We start from the raw sequence: 26,491 nt of genomic DNA, 5'->3' as shown, positions 1-26,491 counted from the left end.
AATGCCATCAGTTGGGACATATAAGACTGGACTAGACAAAGTACTAGACGTGCTCAGAAACTATGGTGATAAGTGTGGTATAAGAACCTATATAGTATAGAATGCAACAGAACATGTACAACCGGGGACAGTCCTGTACTGTCCCTGAAGATGGACTGGATGATCTAATAGGGATTGTCTATCTCCAACTGCTGTCATTCTATGACAGGCGAAGGGTTGTCCAGTGGTTAGGGCCCTAGTTTAGGACTTAGGAGGGCTAGGTTTAATTCCTTGCTCTACCGAAGACTTCACGTGTGACCTTGGGCAAGTCACTTAATCTTTCTGTGCCTCAGTTCCCTATCTATAAAAAGGGGATAATATCACTGTCCTACCTCACGGGGTGTTCTGAGGATGGATAGAGTAAAGATTTTGAGGTGCTCAGACCTAGAAGATGGCAGCCCTAGAAGAACCACAGATAGATAGATGGCAGAGTTCCTAGTGAAGAAGTTCAGCTGGTGCATAGGAGGTTATTTCCTGGAGGCAGCCCCTGTGGATAGCAGCAGCCAGGTAAGAGGCCTAGCCCCTTGCTGGTATGTAATAATGCTGTGTGGGAGGCTAGTCTCTATCTGTTGTATAAACTCCCCTTTTTTTAACTGTCACCCCCTCGCTTGCTTTGTTCCCTGGAGAATTGTGAAGATGTCCAGCCCCAATCTGAACATTGTGACCCTGCTGGGCAGTGGCTTGACTTACGCTAGCGCTTACCTCTTTGGGATTCCGGAGCAAAGTTTGTTTTCTGGAGCCTCAATGGAAATGCTCATTCAGGTGAGTGAAGTGAACCAGGTGGGTTGATTGTGTTCTTGATTTGCCAGGAAAGGTTTTTAATGTACACACCGCCCCTGCTGAACTGTGAGAGTCTCCCTGTCCTAGTCCCTTGGGCACTGGGTTGAGCTTGTGTTTTCACATACGCAAAGAGAAACCAGATGCTTCCAGTCTGAATGGCCTCTATTGTTAGACTGAGAGCAAACAACTAAACAAGAGAGAACATAAGTAAGGTCTCCAGGAGAGAGCACAGTCTGTGTAACAGCTGCTCCTGCAGACAGGCAGCCAAACTCCTGCACTTTTAAAGGAGCGGTACAGAGGGCATGTAAAAACGCATAGCAGTTAGTTATCTATATATAGCACAGGGTCCATGGGCAGCAAGAGAATGGGCACAATATCTTGGGCACAAATATCACTTGGAAATCTTCCTAAAAACTACACCCTGCCCAATTAATTCCTGATTTCTGCCCTGGGTATGGTCCCTGCCAGCTAGGGACCCAGTGCAGAGCAAACGAGGTGTGAGTGTTGAGGGGTGGAGATGAGAGCACTGCAGAGAGAAAGAACATCCAGCTCTCGGAGAAGGCAAACATTGTGGAAGAGAGTAAGAGGCAGGGAGGTTGTGTTCAGCCACCTGGATGAAGGTAATTAGTTGAGGTGCTTTATTGATGCTCAAGTTATGTATGTGTTTCAGTCACTCTTGTGCTGCTTTGGTCTGTTGGCTCCTCTAACAGTTACTCTTGGGGGAATTCTGCGCCACTGAGCATGCAGAATTTTTGCAGAAATTAATGTTGTGCACAGAATTTCCTTCTCTCTCCCGCCCAGAAATGGGCCGTAGAGCTGCTGGCTGTCACTAGGTGCTGCTGGATCTGGCAGAGCCCAGCTTGCAAATAGAACACACTGCTGGGGTGCAGGGAGCTGGAGGGTTCCCAACAGCTGCAGTTCTCAGCACGCCCTGAAGGAAGGAGACGGCATGCAGGAAACTCCACACAGGCCTGGGACCCAGCATCAGGCTGTTTCTCCTTCTGGATCCCTGGGCTCTGGAGGGGATGGGGTGCAGGTGTCTAGGCTGGGTGGGTGCCTCATGATTGGGCTCTGCCGGGAGGGAGCAGAGAAACAGGAACTAGGTTGACATAGGAGTTTCTTTATTTCTACTCCTGGGGGAATTTGTGCGTGTCTGTGTTGTTACAGAGATACTGGCTGACAGGAATTTTGAAATAAATTACCAAAATAATTGAAACTGACATGATCATATAGTGTTATTTCGATAAATAAAATGCGCAGAATTTTGCTGAATTTTAAAATATTGTGCACAGAATTTTTATTTTTTTGGTGGAGAATTCCCCCAGGAGTAAACAGTAGCCTTTGGTTCCTCCACAGACTGGCAGAAAAGGAAGGGATTGCATCCCCATAGCCTGCTCCTGGCTTGTTTTGCCTCAGATACTCATGCTGGGTGGCTAGTAGCTGCTCCTGACGGTGACACTGGGCACAGCCCCCATCCCAGGGTGGATAGTGCCACCTCCCAGCCCTGTAGTCCTGTCCAATAACATGAGCTCTTTGGGCAGCAGCTTTGCTATTAAAGTGTGGTTTTTTTGTTTTTTTTTTAATTGGGAATTCCTGAGGATGGAAGGCCACTGCCCACTGTGGTGTCCTGATTGGGAGACCTTCTGTACTAGGTTTGACTGGAGTTCCTCAGCCCAAAGTTTTCTGTCTTCCAGGCATGGACTGGCTAGCAGATATGGGGTCCCTGTTTACTAGTTTTCCTTTCCTTTCTGTGGGTGTTTGGAACACCATTTGGGCAGGGAAGGGGGCAGAGCTCCCTTGGGAGCAATATGGAAGCCCAGCAGGGAAAGTGCTACTTATAGCTGCCGGGTTTCACTGCCTGGTAACGGACCTCCAATCCCATCTCTCACTCTCTGCCTCCTGTCTGCAGGTGAGACTCTCCTTGCTGTGTGTTGGGAGCTCCCTGGTCTTCGGGCCTATCCTAGGCAAAAGCTGGCGGTTGTACAAAGTGTTCACACAGCGCGGTCCAGAAAAGAGGGTGGTAAGTACTCGCAGTACATGTCCCGTGCACGGGAACACAGAGGCTCCTCACCTGTGAGGTGCTGGGGCTCTCCACATGGGCTGCACTGAGAAGCAAAGGGAAATGCTTGACAAAAATCAAACTCTACAAGGTCCATGAGTCATTTGCAGAATGTGGATTGGCTTGAAATGAGAGATAATAGGGAATGAGGGGACACACAGGACTGACAGTGGGATATAGCGCTTCAGGCACTTAGATACCAGCATCACAGGCGCAGAGTAAAACCTAACTAGACCGGGCCTCATTCCCCACTGCCTTGTGCAGTCATTTACACCTGTGAAAAGCAGGGGTAAAATGCTACCAAATCAGAATAATGGAAATGTCACAAGCAGCAAGGCAGTGGAGATTCAGGCCCATAGAACAGAGAGGGAGGAGGAGTTTAGATACCCGATTTATCTTAAGCATTTGTTCTTCTGCCAGGTGGGGCATGCCCATCTGGTGATAATCACTGGTCCCTTTGTGAAATGATGGTTTCTTATTCTGTCCAAGTGTCCCCATCACAAAACCCACCAGCAGGATTGCCATTTGTAAGTCCTCTTGTTAATCGCACATCAATGAGTTCATGGAGACAGAGCTCCCTTCTCACTCCTAGAGGGGTCTTCTTTAGTGAATCATTGAATGAAGGAAGTTTGCCTTGCCGCTACCCATGCTTTCTGCTCATCCTGTGGATAGAGATTGCCAGTCTCCAAAGTGTTGGGTTGGCTCCTTCTACCAGCACTAAATTCACACACAAGTATTTTAAGAAAGAAGAAAATGCATCTCTTACAAAACAAAAAATATCTGAAAATCACTTAGTACCAGCTTTTTCCAGCACACCCTCTGCAGATTTCGGTGTCTTATGAAATTGCCAGTTGCTGCTGGTAGGGAAACCCCAAGCCCGAGCTCAGGTCATGGTAGGTAGAATAAAAATATTTTCAACTGTCCTTTAAGCAAAGACTTCTGGGTGTCCTACCTTTGCTGGCCAGACTGAAGTTTCTTTATATCTAGGGTGACCAGATGTCCCTATTTTGTAGGGACAGTCCCGATATTTGGGGCTTTTTCTTCTGTACGTGCCTATTATCTCCCACCCTGTGTCCCAATTTTTCACACTTGCTGTCTGGTCACCCTATTTATAACAGAATTCTCCAACCAACCCTATTGCAGGGCATTGCTCATGTATCCTCTGGGGGTGGGATGTAAATCAAGTGTCTTCTCCAGAGTTCACTCTCTGGAAAAAAATACCAGGAGGCCGAACTGCCGAAGCAAAAAAAAAAAAAAAGCCGCCCAGACTGTGCTGCTCCAAGAATGGACAGAATGTCGTCCCTTAGCATGTGCCGCCTCAGGCTTGTGCTTCCTCTGCCGGTGCCTGGAGCCAGCCCTGCCAGAGCTCAGTCTCTGGGTTGGTGGCCTGGCACTTAGTTTTCAGCACCACTGTGGGGAGGCCCTAAGCTCAAACATCTGGATCTTGTTCCCAAACTTTGTTTTAATTGATGATGCATCCAAGTTTCAGAATTTAGACCTGGATTTGGAACAATTCTAATTTTTGGGAGGGTATAGAGAGAATCAGATTCAGGGATTTGGATCAGATCCTTAAGGAAAGAAAGCCCTTTGTGAGATTTGGTCTGGATCTGGGTTTGGATCTCCAATCATACCTGTAGTTTGGAGCTGTTTGGACATGGGTTTTTGTTCAGAGCCATTTCTGGTTTTTCTAGTTATTTTTAATATAAAAACAAGTGAAACAAATGTCAGCAAGTATTCCTGACTCCCCTCTCCTGGTGCAACCACTTCAGGAAGGGCTGGAGCAGACCCTCTTTCTGCCAGGGGAGGGTTCTGAAGACCTCTGTGCAGCACAGGACAAAAGGGGGCATGCCAACTGTGAAGAATGTGGGAGTTATCTGTATTGATTTTTATGCATGTTATCTATAGATCTGTGTGGACTTGGGGGTTATTTTGTTGCTGTGCAAAGGGGAATGAAGGTGCTAAATCCATTTGAGCTAACATTGGACTGCATGTACCAAAGGCTACTGGGTGTAGACAGCCACAAGCAGACATACAAGGGAGGAGATAATGCCTTTGAGGTTTACCTCCACAAATTGGGATTTGGTGAGTCCTGCAGTCTGAGGTTAGTCTCCAGCTTGAAATCCCAGGGCTTTGAGGTGGGAACTTTCAAACAACAAGATTTGAAGCAGTTAAAAAACTGAGCCTGAGGAAAGGAGAGACAGAGAGTCAACAGGGAGACTGACTGTAACATAGTCTCCAGGTGCTGGGGCTCCAAGATAAATGGGGGGCCTACCTAAACATGCAGGTAAGGCCAAGCTTAGGTAAGACAATATGCGTATATCGGCTTTTGTTATTTTTAACCTTTTTCTTTCTGCTTGTGATGTCCCTATGGATAAATAAACCATACTCTTTTTTGGAACCAGCTGTTTTCTGTCACTGTATTCACTGCTCCCAGGGAGGATTCTAGAACAGGAGCAACACCAAGTTGGACCTGCTGCACATAATATGGTTGAGAAACAGGAGGTGCTGTCAAAAATGGTCCATTTTAAATCAGTGGGTTGAATTGTGGGATTCCATTCTCGGGGAAGGGGCAGGTATAGACCTGTCATTTGAAAGAGCCCACGAAAAGCCAGAGAGGTCACAGGTGCAGCTCATCCCCAAACCATAATACTGACCTTCTGTGTGTTGCAGATTATCAAAGACCTCCAGCTGCTGGTGATGGTGGTGGTGCTGGTGCTGGCAGATGCCATGCTTCTCACAACATGGATTTTCTCTGATCCAGTTCAGTGTTTCCGAAGCTTCAGTGCATCCCTGAGGGTAAGAGGACAATAGCAAGAGGCTGAACACTGCACCTTTGTGTCTATGTCATGCTATGATTCAGCCCAGCAGATCTCTGCAGGCATGAAAGATGGAAGGGTTTGTTTTAGAGAAGTTTCTAAGCCACAAATTTTGGAGCTGACCTTCCTCAAAGGTGTGAGGTGTTGTAAGCTGGGGTTAGGTTTGGACCCTTATAGAGACAGATGCCGTTTGCGGAGTTCCAGCCAAACATGGCTGAAGCTGGACAGGAGGATCTGGCTCCAGAGCTTTGATTTTCTACCATTGTAAGTTCTAACCAATGCCCTGTCTACTCTGCAGAGAGCATGACCTGGATTCTCCAGCTCTCCAGCATGGGAGACTGGAGAGTCTGTGGCAGGTGCAGAGAAATTTGAAAATTGAAGTTTAATGAGCATGTTGGCAGATGAATCCCGAAGCCGGGTATCTTTCCTCCTTGAGTTTTCTGTTCTCAATAGCACTTTCCCAGTCGTCAGACAAACTTTCACTTTTCCACTTTGAAATTTGTGCTGAGACACCCCTAAACCATGTGTCCACTTGTCTGTTTGTCCATCCCTGTGGGCTGGAGCAGGAGCCTTCATGTCTGTGTTCTGACTGCCTCCCAGGTGACTGACAAGGGCATGACCTGTTCGGTGGGTAGGATGCAGTTCTGCGCGTCTCTCTACTCTGAACTTTGGCTCATTCTCATTTTAGGGTTTAAGGTATGTAACCTCTCTATTCATCTCTGCATCTCATCTCGCCTCCCTCCAGTCTAGCTACAAAATGGTGCTGCTGCTAAAATTCTCTTCCTCCCCTAATACGCTGGCCATTTTACTCCCTTCCCTGGCTGCCTCTCACCTTCAAATTCAAGATTCTCATACTCATCTTGAAGGTTCTTCCCATTCCCATCCAATTCTGCTTCTGTGTTCTCTTTCCCAGTTACCCATCTCCCCTGCCAAGACTCCCTCACAAAAGTCCCCTTTGTATCTTTCTCCCAGTCTCATCTTCATGCTTGGAACCATCTCCCTCTCTTTGTTTGCAAAACAACATCTCTCACCTCATTCAGATCTCTCCTTAAAACTCACTACTTCCATGAACCCATAGACAAACTGCACAGCTGGGGTAGGGGACCCTGAGCCTGTGCAGCAGAACTGTATTAATAATAAACACTTAGGTGTTGTCTATATGGGGAAACTTACTAACATAATTATACCAGTTTAATTATACTGCTGTAGTTATACTGGTTTGACTTCCTGTGTGGCCATTCCTATTGTAGAATAAGAGTGCCACGCAGGGAGTAGTACTGACATATCAATATAATTACAATGGTAAATTTCCCTGTGTAGACAAGATTTTAGTTCTTATATAGCACTTTTCATTTATAGATCTCAAAGGGTTTTACAAATATACCATTAACCCCATTTTACAAGTGTGGAAAACTAAGGCATCCAAGGCTCAAATTTAAAAAAGTATTTAGACATTGCTGAAGTGCTTAGGAATTTAGATCATGATATCCAGGAGCCTTAGACAGTGTCTAGCCTTCAGCTGCGCCATTGTAAGGTGTACAGTGTAGCTGCTCTGTGTCACCAGGAGAGAGCTCTCAGTGACAAAATAAAACCACCCCAAACGAGGGGCAGTAGCTTCATCGCCAGAAGTGTGGCTCCTGCTGACAAAGTGCTGGCCACGCCGACGCTTTTTGTCATTCAGGGGGGTGGTTTTTTTCACACCCCTGAGCGACAAAAGTTTTAACAATGGAAGTGCAGTGTAGACATAGCCTTAATCTCATATTCAAAAGGGATTTAGGCATTTATGATCCAAAATCCCATTGGCAGTCTGATTGGCTTCTATGTGCAAGTCCCTTAAGTACACAATATATAAGCAATTACTTGGCTGCTCTCCTTGATACAATATGTGTTGATCATCTACATCAGCTACTTTGCTCCTGTTAAGTATTAAGTTTTCCCCAAATCCAGAGGGATTGTCTTTATAGTCATTGGCCTCTATGAACTCTTACTGTTCTTGCTTTTAAAAATAAAATATTATCTTTCCTGATGCCAGCTGCCCATGTTTAATAATTCACTGAGCCTGACTCTGGTCTCATCTGCAGGGTTTCACACTCATGTAGCTCCATTGTCTTCCCTGGAATTAAGCCTGATTTACACCAATGTAAGTGAGAACAGAATCAGTCCCTTTGTGTACATATGTCACTCTTTATCTTCAAGGGCATTAACGTTCTCAACCCCTTGGGAGGCAGTTCAGTTCTGTATTCTATCCGCATTTTACCGGCACGGAAATGGAGTGACTTGCCCAAGGTTGCACATAGAATCAGTAGCAAATCCCTTTCTAGAACCCAGGAGTTTTGAATCTGTCCTGTGCTTGTTCCATTAGAGTAACATCCCAGTTTGCCACAAGATGATACCTTAATCTGTCCCCTGGATATTGTTGCCAGGACAATTACATAGTTTTAAATGGGCTGCCTATTCTGGTTTAGGGGATTAGAAATTGGCTATAGAGATTTTCACCTTTTTGTCACGAGTTCACAGGTAGCTTGTGGCTGAAAACTGTGATAGTGCAATGTCTGCGTGATGGTGTGTATGAAATGAATTTGAGTCTCGGTCCAGTTCCTAGTGAGAGAGACATCAGCATCACAGAAGCACCATCAGAACTGAACTATCTGGCAATCCCAGCAGAGAGGCTACCAGGACTCATGGTCTTCGAAGCGGAACTCCCTTCTTGCCCATAAAGATGGACTCTCCAGGCCGATGAGCATCCAGCCTCCCTGCAGGCTCATGCTCATTACAAGGCATTGTGAGGGGGCAGTTTGCACTGTCACTATTCCTGTTCTGTGGACAGAGTGTCAATTGGCTGCGTGCAGGGGTGGCAGGTTTGTATAATTTTTGATGGTGCCCAGGACGGGTCAAAGTCTCCCCCACTGCCACCTGCCTTGTAAGCCAATATATAGTTTTTAAAATAATGTAAAAATGTGAGGGCTCTGGGGTGGGGCTGGGGATGAAGGGCTTGGACAGAGGGTTGGGATGCGGGGGTGTGGGCTGTGGGGTGGGTCCGGGGATGAGGGGTTCACAGTGCGGGGGGGGGGGAGGGCTCAGTGCTGAGGCAGAGGTTTGGGCTGTGGGGGGTGAGAGCTCCGGCTGAGGATGCAGGCTCTGGGGTGGGGTGGGGCCGGGGATGAGGAGTTTTGGGGTGCAGGCAGGCTGCCCAAGGCTGAGGCCAGAGAGGAGGACTCCCCCCAGCCCTCTCCCTGCCAGCAGCACACTCACCTCACACCACTGTCACTGCATGTGCTCTAGGACCTCTCTCAGGTCCAGGAAGCCCCCTCACCTCCCCTGTGGTAGGTGCGGGGGGAGGGGGGCCTGCCATCACATGTGCACCTTCTCCCCTGCTGCTACCCCTCATTGTAGCCTCGCTGGGGGTGGGGGATGGGGCTGCCTCTTGCCCAGCTTGGGGCAGGAGTGATGACTGTGGGCGGGGAAACCCCCTGTGCTGGTGGAGGGTCCTGCTGGAAAAGGGTCCGTCCTAGGTGGAAGGGTAGGGGCAGGGGCAGCCTGTGTCAGCCTGCCCTGGCACTAGTGGTTGGGGGGCACTAGGACCCTGTGGTGGCAGTTGATGCCAGGAGCCAGCAGAGCGCAGCGCAGAGCTGCAGGGGGCAGCCGTCTGCTGCCCAGTGCTCAGGCAGGGACATGCAGGGGAGGCGTGTGGGGGCAGCAGGTGGGACCGGGGGAGAGACCCAGCCCCGAACATTGGTGGAGCCAGGCCCCCATGCTCTGAATATTGCTGGAGCATGGGCACCACGGTCCCATATAACTCGCTGCCCCTGACTGCATGATCCCTTCAGCACCTTCCACCAACACTCAGGAAATTTTACAGAAGAGAAGAGAAAATAATTGTACTTTAGTTCCCAGATCTCTCCTTAAAATATGCACCATTTTCCTCTCTTTCTCCAGTGCACTATTTCCTGTTTCTTCCTCTCTTGCCACTTTTTTTTTTTCAATTTACAGATGGCTCCTCTCTTGGAGTTAGACTCATCATTCTTTGATGGTAGAACTAATTTCTTCTGTTTCTTTTTCTTCCTTTAAGGAGTTTCTGTCTCTGTCTGTCAGTCTCTGGTGTTCTTTTTCCGGGACTCCTTTCCATTTTGGGCTCCTTTACAATTCTTACTATTGGTTCTGATCAGCAGTACCCTCTGTCAATTTAATCCTGCCCCCCCCTCACAATTCTACTAATACTTCTCAATCTTGACCTGCAGCACCCACTATTATTCCAGTCTTGCCCCCGTCTCCATCCAGCTCTGCCTATGCACCTCAATTCTAACCTGCAGCAACATGCTGAGTGTTTGCTGCCAAGCTACCATATCAAATTGAATTTCTGCATTATAGATCAAAGAGTGTTAATTAGAATTGCACTCAATGTATCTGACTTCATTGGCTCAGTATGGGTTGAGGGAAAGACTGTGACATACAGTAATTTTTCACACTCTGGAAATCTGTAAAACCTCTTCTCCTTAAACCAACCCCCTTATCCCTATTTTCTGATTCCAGAGCATCCTGTTGATATATGGGACGTACCTGGCTGGTCTGACAGATAATGTCAGCGCTCCACCAGTGAATCAGTCCTTGATCCTCATTGTTGGGGTCAACCTCATTTTCCTTGCTGCTGGCACAGTTTTTTTAGTTAACTGGTTTTTCTACACTTGGCACAACCTGGTCTTTGGTTTTACATCTGGAGGCATCTTCATCTGTACAACCACAATCAATTGCTTCATCTTTGTTCCACAGGTATGAAACAAACTGTGTTCTAAAGGCCTGACTTGAAAGGTCTCCTCAGATATGAGCACACGTAGATAATGCGTTCTGAAATGCTCACTCTTTTTCTTCTGGGATAGCACAACAATACAAATATACAAAGTCTGGGAGGAAGCTCCAGCTGGCTCAGAGGCTGGAGTTGTGATATGGAGCCTTTCATCTTTAACTGCTGGTCATCAGGTCCAGGGGCGGCTCTAGACATTTCACTGCCCCAAGCACGGCGTCATGCCGCGGGGAGTGCTCTGCTGGTCGCCGGTCCCGCGGCTTCGGGAGCCGCGGGACCAGAGGACCCTCCGCAGGCACGCCTGCGGGAGGTCCACCGAAGCCGCGGGACCGGCGACCGGCAGAGCACCCCCCGCGGCATGACGCCCCAAGCATGCGCTTGGCGTGCTGGGGCCTGGAGCCGCCCCTGATCAGGTCAAATCCAAGCAAGGTGCTAGCAACTAAAAAATCATTCCAGTCTGTTTGCTGGTCAGTGGCTTGTGTGAAATGAGTTTTGGGGCCTCTGGTTTTAAGCATTTATATTACACTCATTTATACCAGACTCCTTGGGCTTGGTTTCTTCTAGACTGAAAGCTAAGAATCTGGAAGAGAAAGTGGTGGTTTGGGAACGGAGATGGTATGCTGGACTGCTGCTTCCTTCCAAATCTGAGCCCTGCAAACAATGCAGGAGTCCCTTCCTTACAGGACATACCAGACTGGGGTGTGTTTGCTGAGCACCCCAGAAGGGGTGAGGGGAGGAAGTTGGGGTTTATCCCTGTCCTTACATTCCTGGGGATCAGTGGTGTCTGCAGAGTGCACAGGACCTCAGGTCTGCAATTTCTTTTCAGTAAATGAAACCTTGCACTTCAGTTTTTTGAATACTATTTAAATGAAATGTTGATAAATAGTGACTAAAATATCACCCCAAAAAAGTGACACTGCTTTCTCCTGTTTGCACCAAAGTGGCTCAGAAGCTGAAGAACTGAGCCAGACCTTGTGGGGTTTGAAGCTCTGGTTCCAGGGAGTTTGGACAACCACAGTAACCACATGGCCTCCATCCACAAATCCACAAGGCCACTTTCCTTCCAATTCCTCCTGCCACTCCCCCAAAATATCCAGGGTAACTCACACCACCATCTACTTAATCCCCAAGTCCACAGCCGCTCTGTCCCTCTGGTCAACCCCCAAGAATCCAGTAGCTATGCATCTCCTCCTAGTCCTTAATGGTGCCTCCTTTCCCTCCTGTTCCTGGTGTTCTGACCCCTCCTCCACTTCCCACAGGGCCCTGGTGTCTCTGCTAATCTTCTCCTCTCCCCCTTTCCTCTCTGTGGCTCTGCCCCTTATTTATGGGGTTTGGTAAAAGAAGTGGCCACTGCCATCTGCTTCTCCCCTGGGTAGGTGACCACCTCCCCACATATTGCTCCCATAGCAAAGCCAGGGTGCTCTAGGTGCCACCAGAGGAGTTTGTGGAGTGGGAGAGGAGCAGGCAGATGGGCGAGAGGCTTCAAAGGAGACACTACTTGTTTTTCTAGCTCTCTGGTAGCCGTGGGCTCTTCCTGCCATGGGAGGGGTGAATTTGGCAGTTCCCCCCACCCTACTAGTCCTCTGCTCTCCCCTTCCCTGCCCTGACAAGCAGCGATGGGAGGAGTAGCCCTTGGAGCCACCCCTAGACTTGTGACTACCAGCTGCCACTGGATTTGGTCAAGATGATACCCCTGCAGGGAATACTGGTGTTTGAATCAGAGGTCATAATATGAGAGAGTGAGCCCAGCACTATACATGGGTGCAAAGGGTCCATCAACAGGCTGTTGTGCACATGGACTTGGACAATGGGATTGGTTACTGCTGGTGAATCTAATCTGTTCTGCTGAGGTTCTTATACCACACCCATCACCATAGTACTGAGCACCTTACAGCCTCTACTCTGTCTCTCTTGTCCTTCTCTCTCTCTCTCTCTCTGCCGTAGTGTTCCTCTTCCAGAGAAGCAGGGCAGTGAGCGAGCCTGCGTGCTGCAATGCAGGCAGGCAGCCTCACCGGGCTCTGATGCTTCCTGGGCTGACGGTGGGTTTTGCTGTCCCCTGGGACGTCTGCTCTTCTCCACACTCAGATAGTAAAGCCCAGCTCTCCAGTGTGGGTGGGGGAGGAGCGGGAGCTATTTTAAGAAAAGCTATTGACAGGGCTGTGTTCATTGCTTCCTGTGTATTTCAGGAGGAATCTGCTGTGCTAGGCCACAGTCTGTCTGTGTTAATGGATACAATCCACAGGTTGCTATAATAAGAGGGAAAAGAAGAAATGGATGGTGATTGGTTTCTATATTGGTTAAAGAGTTGAGGGCTCAAGGGAATGAGCCGGGGAGGGAGGAACAGAGAGAGAACGGTCTTAAACCAGGCCCAGGAAAGAGTGGTCTGTGCAAGTGCATTTGCTAGCACCCCTCAATCTTGACTTGCAGCCCCCCTGCCACTCAGTCTGTGAGACCCCCACAGCTCCACAAAACACCTCAATCCTAACCTACAGAACCTCCTGCTTTTTCTGCCTACCCACAACCCCTTCCTGCTCTGCATGATGATTCCTCCCATCTGGTACTTGCATTACTCCCCAAGCCCAGTTCTGTCCTCAGTGAAATATGGAAGCTACAGAGAGGGGTGACAAATACCCTTCTGTTCTGTTCAGCCAGTCAGTGAGGCACTTTGGCTACCTTACTTTGTGTTCCCCACCTTGAGGCTCTTCTGTCTCAAATACTAAAATCTGCTACTCCCTAAAGAATCCACCCAGATAGTGCTTTGCCCTCCTCTAGCGCCTACACTCCTGAGCTTCATCAACGTGAATTAAACTTCACAATCCGTGGGGAGGTCTGTGAGCCCCATTCTACAGATGGGGAAATGGAAGCACAGTGAGAGGCAGCAGTTTGCCTGAGCCCACACAGCAAATTCATGTCAGAGCCAGCATATAACCTGGAACTTTTGATTTTCAGTTTCCATCTTCTACCACTAGATGACAGTTCTCCCTATAAAATCACCTGAGTGAACCCTGCCTTCGCTCCTCTCTCTTCCTTCCCCAGATTGGGTAGTCTGTCTCCCTGGGCTGTGAGTTCAGTATGATGCATACTGCACTGTTACCTTCCACCTGCTCTGATGAGGACACTGGTGGTCAAATGATGAGGAAGAACAGGAGGAGGAGAATGTTTCTGTGAAAGCAATTGATCAAGACAGTGGAGTGGGAACCAGATCACTGGGACAAGATTCCTGGGACAGGGGAAAAAAATAACTAACGGGGTTACAGAGCCTGTCACTTTAGGGTGTCTCTTTTAATCTGGATTAGATTAGTAGTGTCAAAGGTCATCTCTGGTGGCCATGAGAAATTAATTAGTGGCCAACTGACCACATCACAGAAGACACCATCACAACTGATGCTTGCAGTCTCAAAGGGGAAAGCACTGAATGGACTACTGAGTTCCCCTTTCACTCCTAGGGAAGGTACCTTTTGTTTATGACTGAGGCATATGGGTACAGGTGGAATAGAGGAAAGTTGACCTGCTGTTGCTTCCTGGTTAGTTCATGATCTCTGGTTAAAGGTAGTCACTCTCCAGGGCTGTTGATCCAGTGCCTTTCACCAGCACTATATGCATGTAAACATTTTTTTTAAAGCTAGTGCAATTTTTAAAAAAATACCTGTTTAAAATTCCGTATCATAACAGAAGTACATAAAATAATGAAGTGCAGAGAGAGGGTAAATCAGGTGCTCCTCTTTACTCTCATAATACAGGATTAATACAACCCATTTAAAGAAAAAGCCCATTGTATGATTAACCCATGGAACTCACTGCCACTAGTTATCACAGAGGCCAAGAACTTAGGAGGATTTAAAAAGGATTGGCATTTAAATTGATAATGAAAACATCCACAGTTGCTATCTGTGATACATAAATGTATAAACCCTCATTCTGCAAGGCAAAAGCTAACTGCTGATAAGGGTTAGGCAGAAACTTTTGCAATAAGCAAATTATTCCATAATTGTCCATTACAAGGTTTCTTGCACCATTCTGTGAAATCCTTGGTACTTGCCATTTTTTGAGACACAATAGTGGACTGGATGGACTAGGGCTGGCAATTCTTATGTTCTTCTCAGTAGCAGAATTCATGCGCAAACTAAAGCATAACAAGTAATTACCTTGTATACCCAAATATTGGTGAATAATTCCCACCTTTATTTCTTCCTGGCATTGTGAGGTCAGGTCAGGTGCCTGTTTCTTCTTCAGGAACTCATGTCCTCAATAACTTTGTCTAGGGAGGGCTGGAAGTTGCTCTGTGATAGATCAGCTGTGTCAGGAATCAGTTGCTGCAATGGAATTGTCCTGATTAGCTAAACTGTAAGCTCTTTGAAACAGGGAGCAGATCCTCTCGGTAAAGTGCCTAGCATTCTGTTGGTGCTATTCAAATAATAATATCTTTTCAAGTAGTGAAGGAGGAGCTGATTTCCAGCTATTGAGCTGCACCATGCAATTTATCATAGAGTTCCTGCATGCACAGTTGTTCTGTTGCTGATCTGAGAGCTTGAGCTTTTTATCTGGCTCAAGCTTTGTAATTCACCTTTTGTTTTGTCGGCTTGATTTTCCTAATAGTTTTGCTCTTCCATCATTCATCTGAAATAGATGAACAGCTGGAGCCTGAATGCACTAGGTTTTCATTCTGACACCAGTGGGGAAAAAGCAGATATTGAGTGGTATTGGTTTTCAACATGTCATTCATGATTCAAGATTAATGTGTGAGACATTGTCTTTGTCTATTTCTGACTCAGAAGGGCCCTGGTTTACAACACAGTTAATGACTGTAGCATCGACAGGATCTAACTGTGTCTACACAAGCAGCCAAAACCAAAGGCTACACAGGGATGGGGGTGAGGGGAGGATCAAGGCGCGCGTGTGTGAATTTACCCCTTTGTCTCTGTCTCCGTGCATGTCTGTGTCACGCCCTCTCTTTGTCTCTCCCGGCTCTTTGTGTGTGTGTGTGTGTGTGTCTCTCTCTCTCTGCATCTATCTGTCTGTCTCTCTGTGTGTATATATATTTCATGTGTATATAATGGATGTTTGCACTCAACAGCTCAGGCAGTGGAAAGCCTTTGAGGAAGAACAGAACCAAACCATTAGCCACATGGCAAAATATTTTTCCAGCCCCAGCAAGAGCTTCCACTCCATGTACAGTGAAGAGCAGATCTGCCAGCTGATAGGGGAGAAGAACTCCATGCAACGGCTGCTTACTGAGGTAATCTGCACTCATAGGCAGCTCGTGCTAGTGGAAAGAGCAGTCCCAGCCATTGATCTCCCTCTGGCTCAGTGGCCAGCAGCTGTTGTCCTCCCTTTGCTGTACTCTCTCCCCGCCTCCCTCTTTGTCTGCTGAAGGATTTGTAGGTTAGAATACCCTCTGTCACAAACCGGTCAAAATGGAGATTTCCCATTGTATCAGCTTTCCTCAAGAAATAATACATGGAAAGGAATTTTTAAAAATGATTTTACATCTTTTTCCCAGATTGTCAAACTTGATGCATAAATTAGGGCAACTGGCAGAAAACTGGCCTGATTTTTTGGAGCTCACACAAAGATCTAATTTAGCGGGGATGCGTCCTATCCCAAAAGGTCTCCAGCTCCCACTCCCTTTCAGCTTTCTCCAAATTATACAACCAGAAATGCTTTGGCTGTTAGAACAACATTATGTTCTAATATAATTGGTGCAAATGTTTCTATATGCAATCTCTCAAATACCCACATCTTGCAAATGTTCAAGGACATGTTGAGGTGCAGCTAGGAAAGGAACGGGTTGCACATGCTTCACGTTTCATTTTAAAGATGTGATTCTGCTATTTCAAATTATTATTATTTAAAATCTAGAAGGTAATGGGGTAGAACTGTGCAGGACTGGAATTCTAGAAACTAGAGGAGATGGTTCTATATGGGACTTTGAATGATTGTCTCTGGATTCTCTGATCTGTACAAACAAGGGCCATTTCTGTACTGCAGTATAATGGTTTGCTTCCCAGTAAGTAGGCCCCAGTGGAGCAATTTTTTCCTGCTGCATTTTTTTAATGTCCCACTTTTTTGTCTCTAAGACATTCATCTATTCTAAATAGACAGCTCAAAGACCAGGTCTAGATTCACGAATTAAGTTGCTCCAGCTGCATCGCTCAGGCATGTGAAAAATCCACACCCTGAGCATCATACTTAAGTCAACCTAACCCCTGGTGTAGTCAGCGCTAGGCAGGGGAGCTGGAACAGTTTTTATAGTAGGGGAGCTGAGAGCCATTGAACCAAACTGTAAACGCTGGATATGATGGAAACCACTTCAAGCCAGGGGGTGCAGCAGTACCCCCAGCACCTCTAGTTCCCACACCTGCAGTAGGTCAGTGGAACAATTCTTCTGTTGACCTAGCTATCGCCTCTCGAGGTGGATTACCTAGGCCAATGGGAGAACCTCTGCTGTCACTGTAGTGAGTGTCTGCACTACAACTGTGCTGCTGTAGCGTTTCAAGAGTAGACAAGCCCAAGGACTGACACTCTAGCATTTCCTCTGAAAAACAGACTGACTTCCTGAGCTGTTTGCCTTTAAATCCTTAATCTTAATGTAGTATTAGCATTGTTTTCTGCACCAAATTTGATGTATTTATTTATTTATTTTTGATTTGTTACAGAAAAATGCTGTGATTGAAAGCCTCCAAGAGCAAGTGAACAATGCTAAGGAGAAGCTGATGAGGCTGATGTCTGCAGAGTGCAGCTATGATTCAGTGGGCCTCGCTGTTCCTTCCACATCCTTCTCCATCTTGGCTCAGAACACAGGTAGCCATGTTGAATCCAGTGGCTGTGCCATGGAAGCTGAAGGGCTGCATGGAGACAATTTCCCCCCTGGTCAAGAGCAGAACCCTTGGCACTGTCCCAGTCTCCCAGATACACAGTGCAGTCCAGTGTCTGTTGGCAAACAAGTTTGTGATGGTATCATCCAGAACCATGAACATATAAAGCACCAAAACACTTCACCAGAAGATCGTAGTTGCTATGAGGCACTGTTTTGTAACCCTATGGACATCTCCGAATACAGCTCTAAGGAGGTCCAAGAGCAATGGAGGCCTCCAAACAACAAGAAATGTATTGACAATCCACCAATACCATTGACCCAGAATCTCTTAGCAGTTGATGGGAGAGCAGAGCAACCAGACAGCTCAGCAGCAACCAAAGAGCAGCCCTCAAAGGTCAGTGAAAAGTTGCAGGAAATCTTGCAAGAGCTGAGCATTGGCGGCATAGTTAGTGCCCAGGCGTCACCCAGGGGGCCTAGGCAACCCAGCCACAATGCAGAACATGAAAAGAGTGCAGCCTGGAGACCCTGGGAGAGTTACACAGGCATCTGCACTTACCTTAGTCCTTACAGGACAAGACGGCGAAGAAGAAGAATCCCAGTCCATCCACCTTCCACCTACTTTCCTGCGTCCATGACCCCACAAGCGTGGTGTCTCACGAACAAGCCAGTCAGCAGGACACAGAGCGGACAGAGCACTTGGAGCTGTGACGGATTAACTCAAACATCTCTGGATAAAGCAGGTGACACCAGTGATGGAAGGTTCCTCTATCAGCCATCACCCTCCTCATCAGTCATCGACAAAATGTCCAGCTTCCAGCTGAAGCATAGGAAGAACTGGTCTGAAGAACAAAGCCGTGAAGGGAATGGCCAAGTTTCAAACAAACACCAAGGCTCTGCCCAAGTGAAGAACTACAATGCTCTGCTGTATCCCCCGAGTCTCCTCAGCCTCCAGCAGCAGCAGGGGAATGCTGGGAGGGACCTGGAACAACCCCTTGTGCCTTCCCTGTGCCTTTATCCAGACTCTGACTCCAGTAGCAGCTCGGAGGAGACGTTCAGCTGCTGCCACAGGCCTCACTGTGAAATCTGCTTCCACAGCCCTGGTGACTCCAGTGACAGCTGCACCACTGACACAGACCCAGAGCCTGGCGGGTCCCTAGCCCACTGGACAAAGCTTTATGGCAGGCCTCAGCCCATCGTGAACTTCAAAGATGATCTGAAACCCACGTTGGTGTAAATGTAAATGAAGACATCCTATTCCAGAGGCATTCCCCCAGACAAGTTGCGTTTTAAACAGTATGGAATGAACGCACCATCTGAGGGAAGTGGGTTGCTCAGAGAATTGGGAATGGGATATAAAGGCCCAGATTTACAAAGCTGCTTAAGTGCCTAATTCCCAGTGAAATTAATGGGAGTTAGGTGCCCAAATACCTTTGTGAATCTGGGCCAAAGCCTTTACCTGTCTAGGATGCTAATTCAGATCCAGTCTAGGTCAGGTGTGACTGACAATCACAACCATCAGATAGCTGGTTAGTGGTATTATTGAAATGAGGTAGCGGTTTTAATCCAGTTGCTATGGACAGGTGCCCACATCACATACAAACTCATCACACTAATTGGCCTTCTTGTCAGCACTCTGAGTAGGGAGGTCAAGGATTGAATTGACCAGGCTGACTGTACCACCCTCGCATCTTAGAGGGCTCCTTCTGGGTCGAAGGTGATTTGCACAGATGGGGAGCAGTGTATGGGGAAGACTTGAATAGCTTTGACCCATGCTCTTCCTGCTCTGTACAGCACACAGCTAAACAGAGACCTTCAGTCCCCCGGAGCTGTCAGTGTGGAACCTTTCACCAACATTGCATTCAATTAAAATTTGTAAAAAAGAAATTTGGAATTATTTTCACCTTGGCATTCAGCCTTAATGAGCTAGTCTCTCAACACAGCAAGAATCTGGGGGTGGCAGAAAACACTAGACTTCCTATTTTTGTTTTGTGGTCTCTGAGCAAGCTAATGAAATCCAAGGCTGACTTCTCCAGACCTGACTTTGAATTTCACTCAGTTTAAATATACAGCAGCAGGTAGATACTGAGCAGAGTTGAAGGGGGAAAGCAGAAAAAGCTTGACAGCACTGCAGATGATTTTTTAAAATTGGGTTTGTGCCCTTTTGTGCTTCTTTATGGTGGACACAATAGGTGAGAAAGGTTTGAAGTTTCTTAGTATTTTCTGCTCATGTCTACCTTAGATATAGCAGGAATATCAAACCTGGTATCCCTGCTTTTGCTGGAAGATCTCTTGAGGGAGACAACCTCAGATAATTATTGAGATCTGACGCATCTTTACATAGGAGGAGAGGGATGCTGACATTTTGGTTGAATGGAGGTCTGTGTTAGACAGGCATTAACAAAAATGAAACAGTTTTAAACAATGTAAGTAAAAATCCCCTTTCAATTACTCTCTGGCAATGTCAGAATTCTACTAGTGCTCTAGCCCAGGGGTTCTCAACCTTTTTCTTTCTGAGGCCCCCCAGGATACTATAAAAACTCCATGGCCCACGTGTGCCACAATAACTGGTTTTCTGAGTATAAAAGCCAGGGCCGGCATTAGGGGGGAGCAACCAGGGCAACTGCCTGGGGCCCCACACCACAGGGGCCCCCATGAAGCTACATTGCTCAGGCTTCAGGTTCAGCCCCAGGTGACGGGGCTCAGGGCCCTGAGCTTCAGCCCCATGTGGTCGGGCTTGAGCTTTCTACCCTGGGCCCCAGCTGGCTCCAGTCCAATGTCTTTCTACCCTGGGCCCCAGTCTAATGCTAGCCCTGCTTGGCAGCCCACCTGAAACCTGCTTGCGGCCCCCCAGAGGGCCCCAGACCCTGGCTGAGAACCACTGCTCTAGCCCACGTGGAATCTTCCAGGCTTGACAAGGCCTGGATTTCTAAGGTAAAAACAATGAAAAATGTATCTTTTGAAGAAAAATATCCCACCTTTCAGCCCTGCTTTGTCCATAATAAAGACACAAACAAGAACACCATCCCAATTTTGTTTTCCTTCACTTGTCACCCCTAACAGTTAAAGAAAACCAGTTTCCCTCTAGCTGTATTCATTCCCGAGCTGCTGTTTCCATAGCTGTCTAAGTGTCTGGGGCTGCCCAGCGTGACCGCTCTGTTGCTGATTAAATGCATTGAATAGGTGGAACCTACTGACACAAAGTAATCACACAGCATGGGCCACCTATACAGGTGCACAAGATGGGTAGGAACAAAAGACTTCTCTCAGTGCACCCCAGCACTGGGGCTGGCCACCAGCTCCCCTGGCATACGAGGCACCCTAAGGAGGTTGGGGGACACAGGACAAAAAGATACAGCAATATTCCCTCTCCCCGTTTGCTTGGGAGCTCCAGCAGGCATTAATGCATAGGGCCTGGCAGTGCTTCCACAGGGGAGAGGTGCAGAGTTAATTCAAATCTGTGGACAAGCCCCAGCTGAGCTCTGCATGGCCAGCCATACCTCTTAGACTGAGGGGAAGATGCTGGATCCTGGTGCAAATGAATGGTGCATAGAATAGAATTTTGCTGATGTTTTATTTATAGCCATTATTTTTTGTGACAGGCTGCTTGGAGCTCAGCTCACCCAGCTGGAAGTCACTCCAGCTCTGTCTCTTGTAAAGCTGGGATACCCTAAGGGACAAGTGCAGCCTGCAAAGACCTAAGCAGTGGCCTCTGGCTGAGCTTTCCCTGCAAGTGCAGGCAGTGTGCACACATCTGAAGGACTCAAACATACCATGGCGGTTCCTCAACTGAGGCAGGTGCTGCTACAAGGTTCAGCAGATCTCAGGGGATGCTCATGGATATGCAAATCAGAGAGAGCCCACAGAACTCAGGGCAAATTGCCAGGGAGTTCCTTAGTGCTGTACAGTTGGGGCACCCCTCTGAGGCACTGGCAGGTGTGTGAGCATCTTGTGGGTATTTTACACCAGGCAAGATAGGGAACGTTATTGACAAGAGCAAACAGTCCCTAGCCTTAAGCAGCTGAGCCTGGAAAAAGTAGCCGTAGTTCTGAACTCTGACCAGGGGAGGCTGCTGCTGCCCTGCTTCCCCTCCCAGCTCTCCATCCCTTTGCTGGTGGCTCCACACAGGATGGGGAGCTAGAGTGGGGAGGCAGCAGCTGCATGCATCCCACCCCCACTGCAGTGTAGCAAGTGTGTGACTTGCTTGGAGACTGAACTGTACTTCCGGTCCCCAGTCACCTGACCAAGGTCAGGGTTACAAAAGGTCAATAGCCCTGTCATGTGGGCAGTGTTGGTGTCTAGGATGCCACCCTGTGTAATGCACAAGGCTGGCTGCAAGTGAAAAGGAGGAGGTATAAAGCCTTTTATTATTATGGGGTCTGTGTGCTCGGCCCTGTACAAACACATAGACAAAAATAGTCCCTGCTCCAAAGAGCTTGCAATCTAAGACTGTCTTCCTAGGAAGGATACGTCTTCTCGCTGTACTCTGAGCCAGCAGCAAAGAATGCGACCACTGTCACATGGAACTCAAAAGGCAGGGAAAGTGCCTGCTCCCAACTAGTGAACAGGTGATCTCTGTGTTAATTGTTCCTTTTGCTGAGCTCACAGTCCATTGCATTCACTGTATTTTGTGTGTGTGTGTGTGTGTGTGTGTGTGTGTGTGTGTGTGTGTGTGTGTGTGTGTGAGAGTGAGAGTGAGAGTGAGAGAGAGAGAGAGATTGTGATTTCTGGTTTCTCGGTTACTTGAATACCTACCAAGTAATCCCTGGCAATCCCTTATTCTTCATGCCAGGGTTCTATAACTCTTTCACAGTGTGAAGAACATTTTAATAGAGAGGTTGTCACTTCACATCCCTGTGGCAACTACAGCATTTGCTTACATTGAAAAGTAACATTAAGAAAGTATTTCATGGATATTTAGCATTTTGTAATGCAATTTGGTGGCTGGAAAAGAGACGAGCCAGCGCTCTGTGGTCCACCAGCAAGTGTTCTGCAGCCACCAGTGGTTCACAGACCACAGCGTGGGAACTTGTGCTCCATGCCATCCCTTACGTGCTGCTACCATTTTGCATGCGCCAGATATTGGGCTGTCTGTGGGGTTGGGAACAAGCTGGGAAGAGGACTCCCATTAAGAGAGTATCTCATTCATTTATTTTGTCCAGTTAACTTGATTTGTACTTGACCTTTGGTTGATTTATACTTTCCTTGATTTCTATTTCTCTTAGCTTGTTCAAAACATTGTTTAAAATTAAAGGTGTTTTTACACAGTCTCTTGCAGTGACTTTTGTGTCTCTTACTTCCCTGAGTGGTTGTAGACTCCTGGAAGATAAAAGCCGTACTACTACTAGTAGCAAAGGAATGTTCCTGTGTAGCTCAAGTAGACAGGATTTGTGTCTTAGGAGCAGGAAAGTCCTGGGTTCAGTGCCCATTCCTGCAGCTAGGAGCATAGGTTAGGGGCTAAACCCAGGACTGTGTGTCATCCCTGATGCTGGATAAGTCACTTCAACTTGCAGTGCCTCAGGCTTTTAATTCTCTAAAATGGGCATAATTCTGACCTTCTTGGGGGTGAAGGGTTGGGAGGAGTGATTCACTGGTGCCTGTACAGTGATTTATTCTGTTTAATGATTTAAACATTTCTGTTTGTGATTTAGTGATTTTAATTATTATTTAATTATGATTTAGCTGGTGACTAAGGATATGGACAGACAGTTCTCCCTTCTCCGTATTCTCCATTATACGCCTCTTGGTGGAGAATGAATCGCTTCTCTATGGTCCCTGTTACACTTTGCATGGCCCAGCTGGAGTCAGAGTTCCTGACCCTTTCCCGGTGTGCTCTTTCGGGTGCTAGCAAGCCCATCTCCATTCCAGCATTGCACTATCCAGCCCTGCAGTGAGGCAGCGATTATTGTGTTTCTGCTGAAAAGGGTTTTCTAGAGGAGCCTGATAATAACAGTTCCCCCTCGACTATCACTTGACAAGAGGAAAAAACAAACTTCAAAAGATAGAAGGAAGACAGAGCAGCACTCTGCCGTGCTCTCCAGAGCAAGCTCATTAGGGTACAGGAAATGTGCACTGGTTCTGCACATAGAGCATGTTATGAACAATAACTAGCATTTACGTATCACCCTGCATCTTCTGAGCACTTTGCTTATTATCACCCAGTGGTAGATAATAGCTCTATCTCTCTATAATAATGGGGAAACTGAGGCACTGAGTGGTAAAGTGACTTGTCCAAGACCAAACAGTGAATCAGTGGCAGAGCTGGGGCTAAAATCCTGGAACCCTGGCTACCTTGAAATCCGCATTTTGGAAGTAAATTCCTGACATCCAACGCCTGCCACTATGACAAGGACACAAGACTCGTCCCCAGGTGAACTCACAGTCATCGTCCTCCCTTCTAGAAAGCAACGTTTGTTGGAAGGGAGTTTAGGAGACTCTCCCGCAGGAAATGATAGTAAAGTTTCACTTTATAAGTAAATTTTGGTCAATTGGACAAAACAGGCAGGCAGCACTAACACAGTGACATTTAGGACACTTACTGCAACTCTTGATAGCTTATGTGTAAAAAATAAAACCTACTGTGACTCTGTTTAATGAAACTGTCTATATATGTTATGGCAGCACAGATAGGGAGCTCTTTGGGCAGGGACCTGGCTTGGATTTTCTGTGCAGCACTTTACAAACCTGAGAGTATTGTAAACTACTAGTATTACTGACTTGCAGTAATGTTATTAAAAGTAAGAAGACATCACCTTACTCAGGGTGTATTTGTGGGTGGTGGGGATGACCCACAAAGCCAGCACCAATTTAATCTAAATGATCCCTACAGTTTACTCAGTGGATATCTTTTTATAATAAATTCCATTAAAAATATATCAAAATAATGTTAAAGTTGCCTGGTTACGAACACAAAAGTCAGGAAATGCTGAGTTTAACGGTAGCACATGTAACCTTCATTCTCCTTACAATGCATTTCAAGTGTTATTACACTGTAGACCACATCTTACTAGAGTGATTGTGTTTTTGATACCTTCCTTCCATCCAGGATCACACAACATCCCTGTTGCAGCTACAACTATGGTTGACATTGAAATGTATGATTAAGGAAGCACTTGGTGTATTTTTTGCTGTCTCTGTGAAAGTTGGCAGCTGAAAACCAGGAGGAGAGCCGAGCCACGCCACGCCACTCTCTACACTTCAGCAGCAAGTGCTCCATGGACCCACACTGTGAGACCCACTGTGCTACAACACAACCTTTAATTATGTGATCACATTTGGCAAGAGCCCAGTCTCATTCACTGCCCAGCATTTGTCATGTACATTGATCCATCACCAGTATCGATGGATTCACTCCAAATCTATATAATGGTCATCGCAATCAGAATGGGGTGCGAATGAAGGCACAGAGCAGCCTGTATGACCTATCTCGTTCACTATGTTCCCTGCATCATTCAGCGCACGCACTCTGATCTGTTACTAATTCATTGGAAACATCAGAATGGCATATCAGAAGCATCAGCTTGTCCCTCTGCCAGAGCCATGTCATTGGCACAAGTGTCTCAGCCCCTGATGTGCCTCGGGAGCATCTTGGTGTCTCCAATAGCTGAGAAAGTCTATCAGTACCTACTACAACTAGATTAGGAGGCTCAGTGGCACCTCACAGTGTCTTAGGCAGTCTGCAGGAAGGGAACATGAACAAACAAATGTTTTAGTATCATGATAGCCTCTAATACATCAGGATACAGTCACTTTATCATGCACAGTAAATATAAATAGCTGGGAATCCTATGAGCGGTATTTGTCAGTTTTCAGGGAGAATGCAAAACTACATACATGAGCTAAATCAAATAAGCAAGGAAGATGCTTAATACTAGAGAGTTACAGGAAGTAATGTGGGCTAACACCTCTGCATCTTGTATTTGTAGCAATGCTGGGCAGGGCCTTGAATTGTGAGTTACACTATAAATGATTACAAAACATAAAAGCCCTTGTTAGAGCACAGCTATTTTTTAGCTGCTTACTCAGATAATAACGATGCTGGATAAAGACTGATTTTCCTCTGACAGTTAAATCTCTCTCTGTGGTGGATTATAATGGTTGTAAATATCCGCTCTTGTTAGCCCATTACAATAGTTTTCATACCAATAATAGTACATCAAGTACTCTCCTGCTTCTTAATCCAGCCCCCATGCTGCTCTGATGGAGAGAGAGATTTCTCAGAATATTTGGTATCCGTGTGCTTCGGTAAATCAGCTATGCAGACCTTCCTGTCCCTATACACACTGCATTAACTGGTCAACTACTGTGTCATAGGATAAATCCTTTGGGTTATATTCTGCCCTGCAATACAAAAGCACTGAGCTCTCAGTAACTTGTATTACAGCTACATGACTATATCTGAGGGCAGAATTTGGCCCGCAAAATAAAACAACAACAGAAATAGGCCCTGGGGAAGAAATGTGGTCTATTGGTTAAAGGAAAGAACTGGGCGACAAGAATGTTGGCTTTGCTTACTGACTTGTGTAACCATGGAAAAATCACAAACTTTCTGAACGTTAGTTACTGTCTCTGGAAAATGGGGATAATAATGATTTTAAGCTTACTTAATACACATTTGAAAAGCACTTTGAGGTCCTCAGCTGGTGGATGCGAAAGATGTGCTGAACATTATAAGAGCAACAGCATGAGAGGACATGTTCCTACTCATCCCAGACAACAGGCCTTGGGTCATAATTAAGAAACCAAAACATCTGTTCAGGAAATGAATAAGCAACCAAAAGAGCATGAATTGGGGGAGAAATGAAGGGGAAAAAAAGCTGAGATGTCAGCTCTGGAGATCGCTGTCTTCTCTCCGGAGAGATCCAATACAATTTAATGTTTAGATAATGACCACTTACTCTGTGAGGGTCAGTTTGTAATCATCGGTTTCAATGAATGCAAATGTACTTCTTTGTGTGGTTGTATTATGTGTTTGTACACGTAGAGCTAGAAAATTTCAGTTATAAGGGTCACCTGACTTCTGGCTCAAATTGGAATGTAACCATAGGCTAACTAACGAGCCAAGAGCCCTTCTCACATTCAGAAACGTATCTGCTACTGTAAATTTGGGATTTCTATCACACACCTATGTGGCGATTTTGCAGACCCCAACAGCACTGAAACACCACCAAGAGCAAGCCAGAGAG

The 26,491-nt window shown here is 46.7% G+C and overlaps 1 protein-coding gene across 10 annotated transcripts in view; it reads left to right on the top strand.

Annotated features, from left to right (window-relative positions):
- Positions 1 to 19,899, top strand: part of GPR156 (G protein-coupled receptor 156) — a 46,795-nt gene extending 26,896 nt beyond the window's left edge. For 8 of the 10 annotated variants that reach the window (XM_039545254.1, XM_039545325.1, XM_039544973.1 and 5 more), the window contains 7 exons: positions 666 to 801; positions 2,729 to 2,839; positions 5,549 to 5,674; positions 6,295 to 6,390; positions 10,225 to 10,461; positions 15,567 to 15,728; positions 17,149 to 19,899. In XM_039545254.1, the coding sequence (XP_039401188.1) occupies positions 666 to 801; positions 2,729 to 2,839; positions 5,549 to 5,674; positions 6,295 to 6,390; positions 10,225 to 10,461; positions 15,567 to 15,728; positions 17,149 to 18,543 (2,263 nt within the window). In that variant the 3' untranslated portion in view covers positions 18,544 to 19,899. The remainder of the gene's footprint in view (positions 1 to 665; positions 802 to 2,728; positions 2,840 to 5,548; positions 5,675 to 6,294; positions 6,391 to 10,224; positions 10,462 to 15,566; positions 15,729 to 17,148) is intronic. The other 2 variants (XM_039545399.1, XM_039545625.1) reach the window with 2 other exon arrangements.
- The last annotated feature ends 6,592 nt before the right edge of the window (positions 19,900 to 26,491 follow it).

The sequence above is a fragment of the Mauremys reevesii genome, linkage group 1 (genome assembly GCF_016161935.1).
Source record: "Mauremys reevesii isolate NIE-2019 linkage group 1, ASM1616193v1, whole genome shotgun sequence".
Classification (NCBI taxonomy): domain Eukaryota; kingdom Metazoa; phylum Chordata; order Testudines; family Geoemydidae; genus Mauremys; species Mauremys reevesii.
Note: the sequence above shows the minus strand (reverse complement) of the source record. Positions and strands in the feature narration are given on the sequence as shown.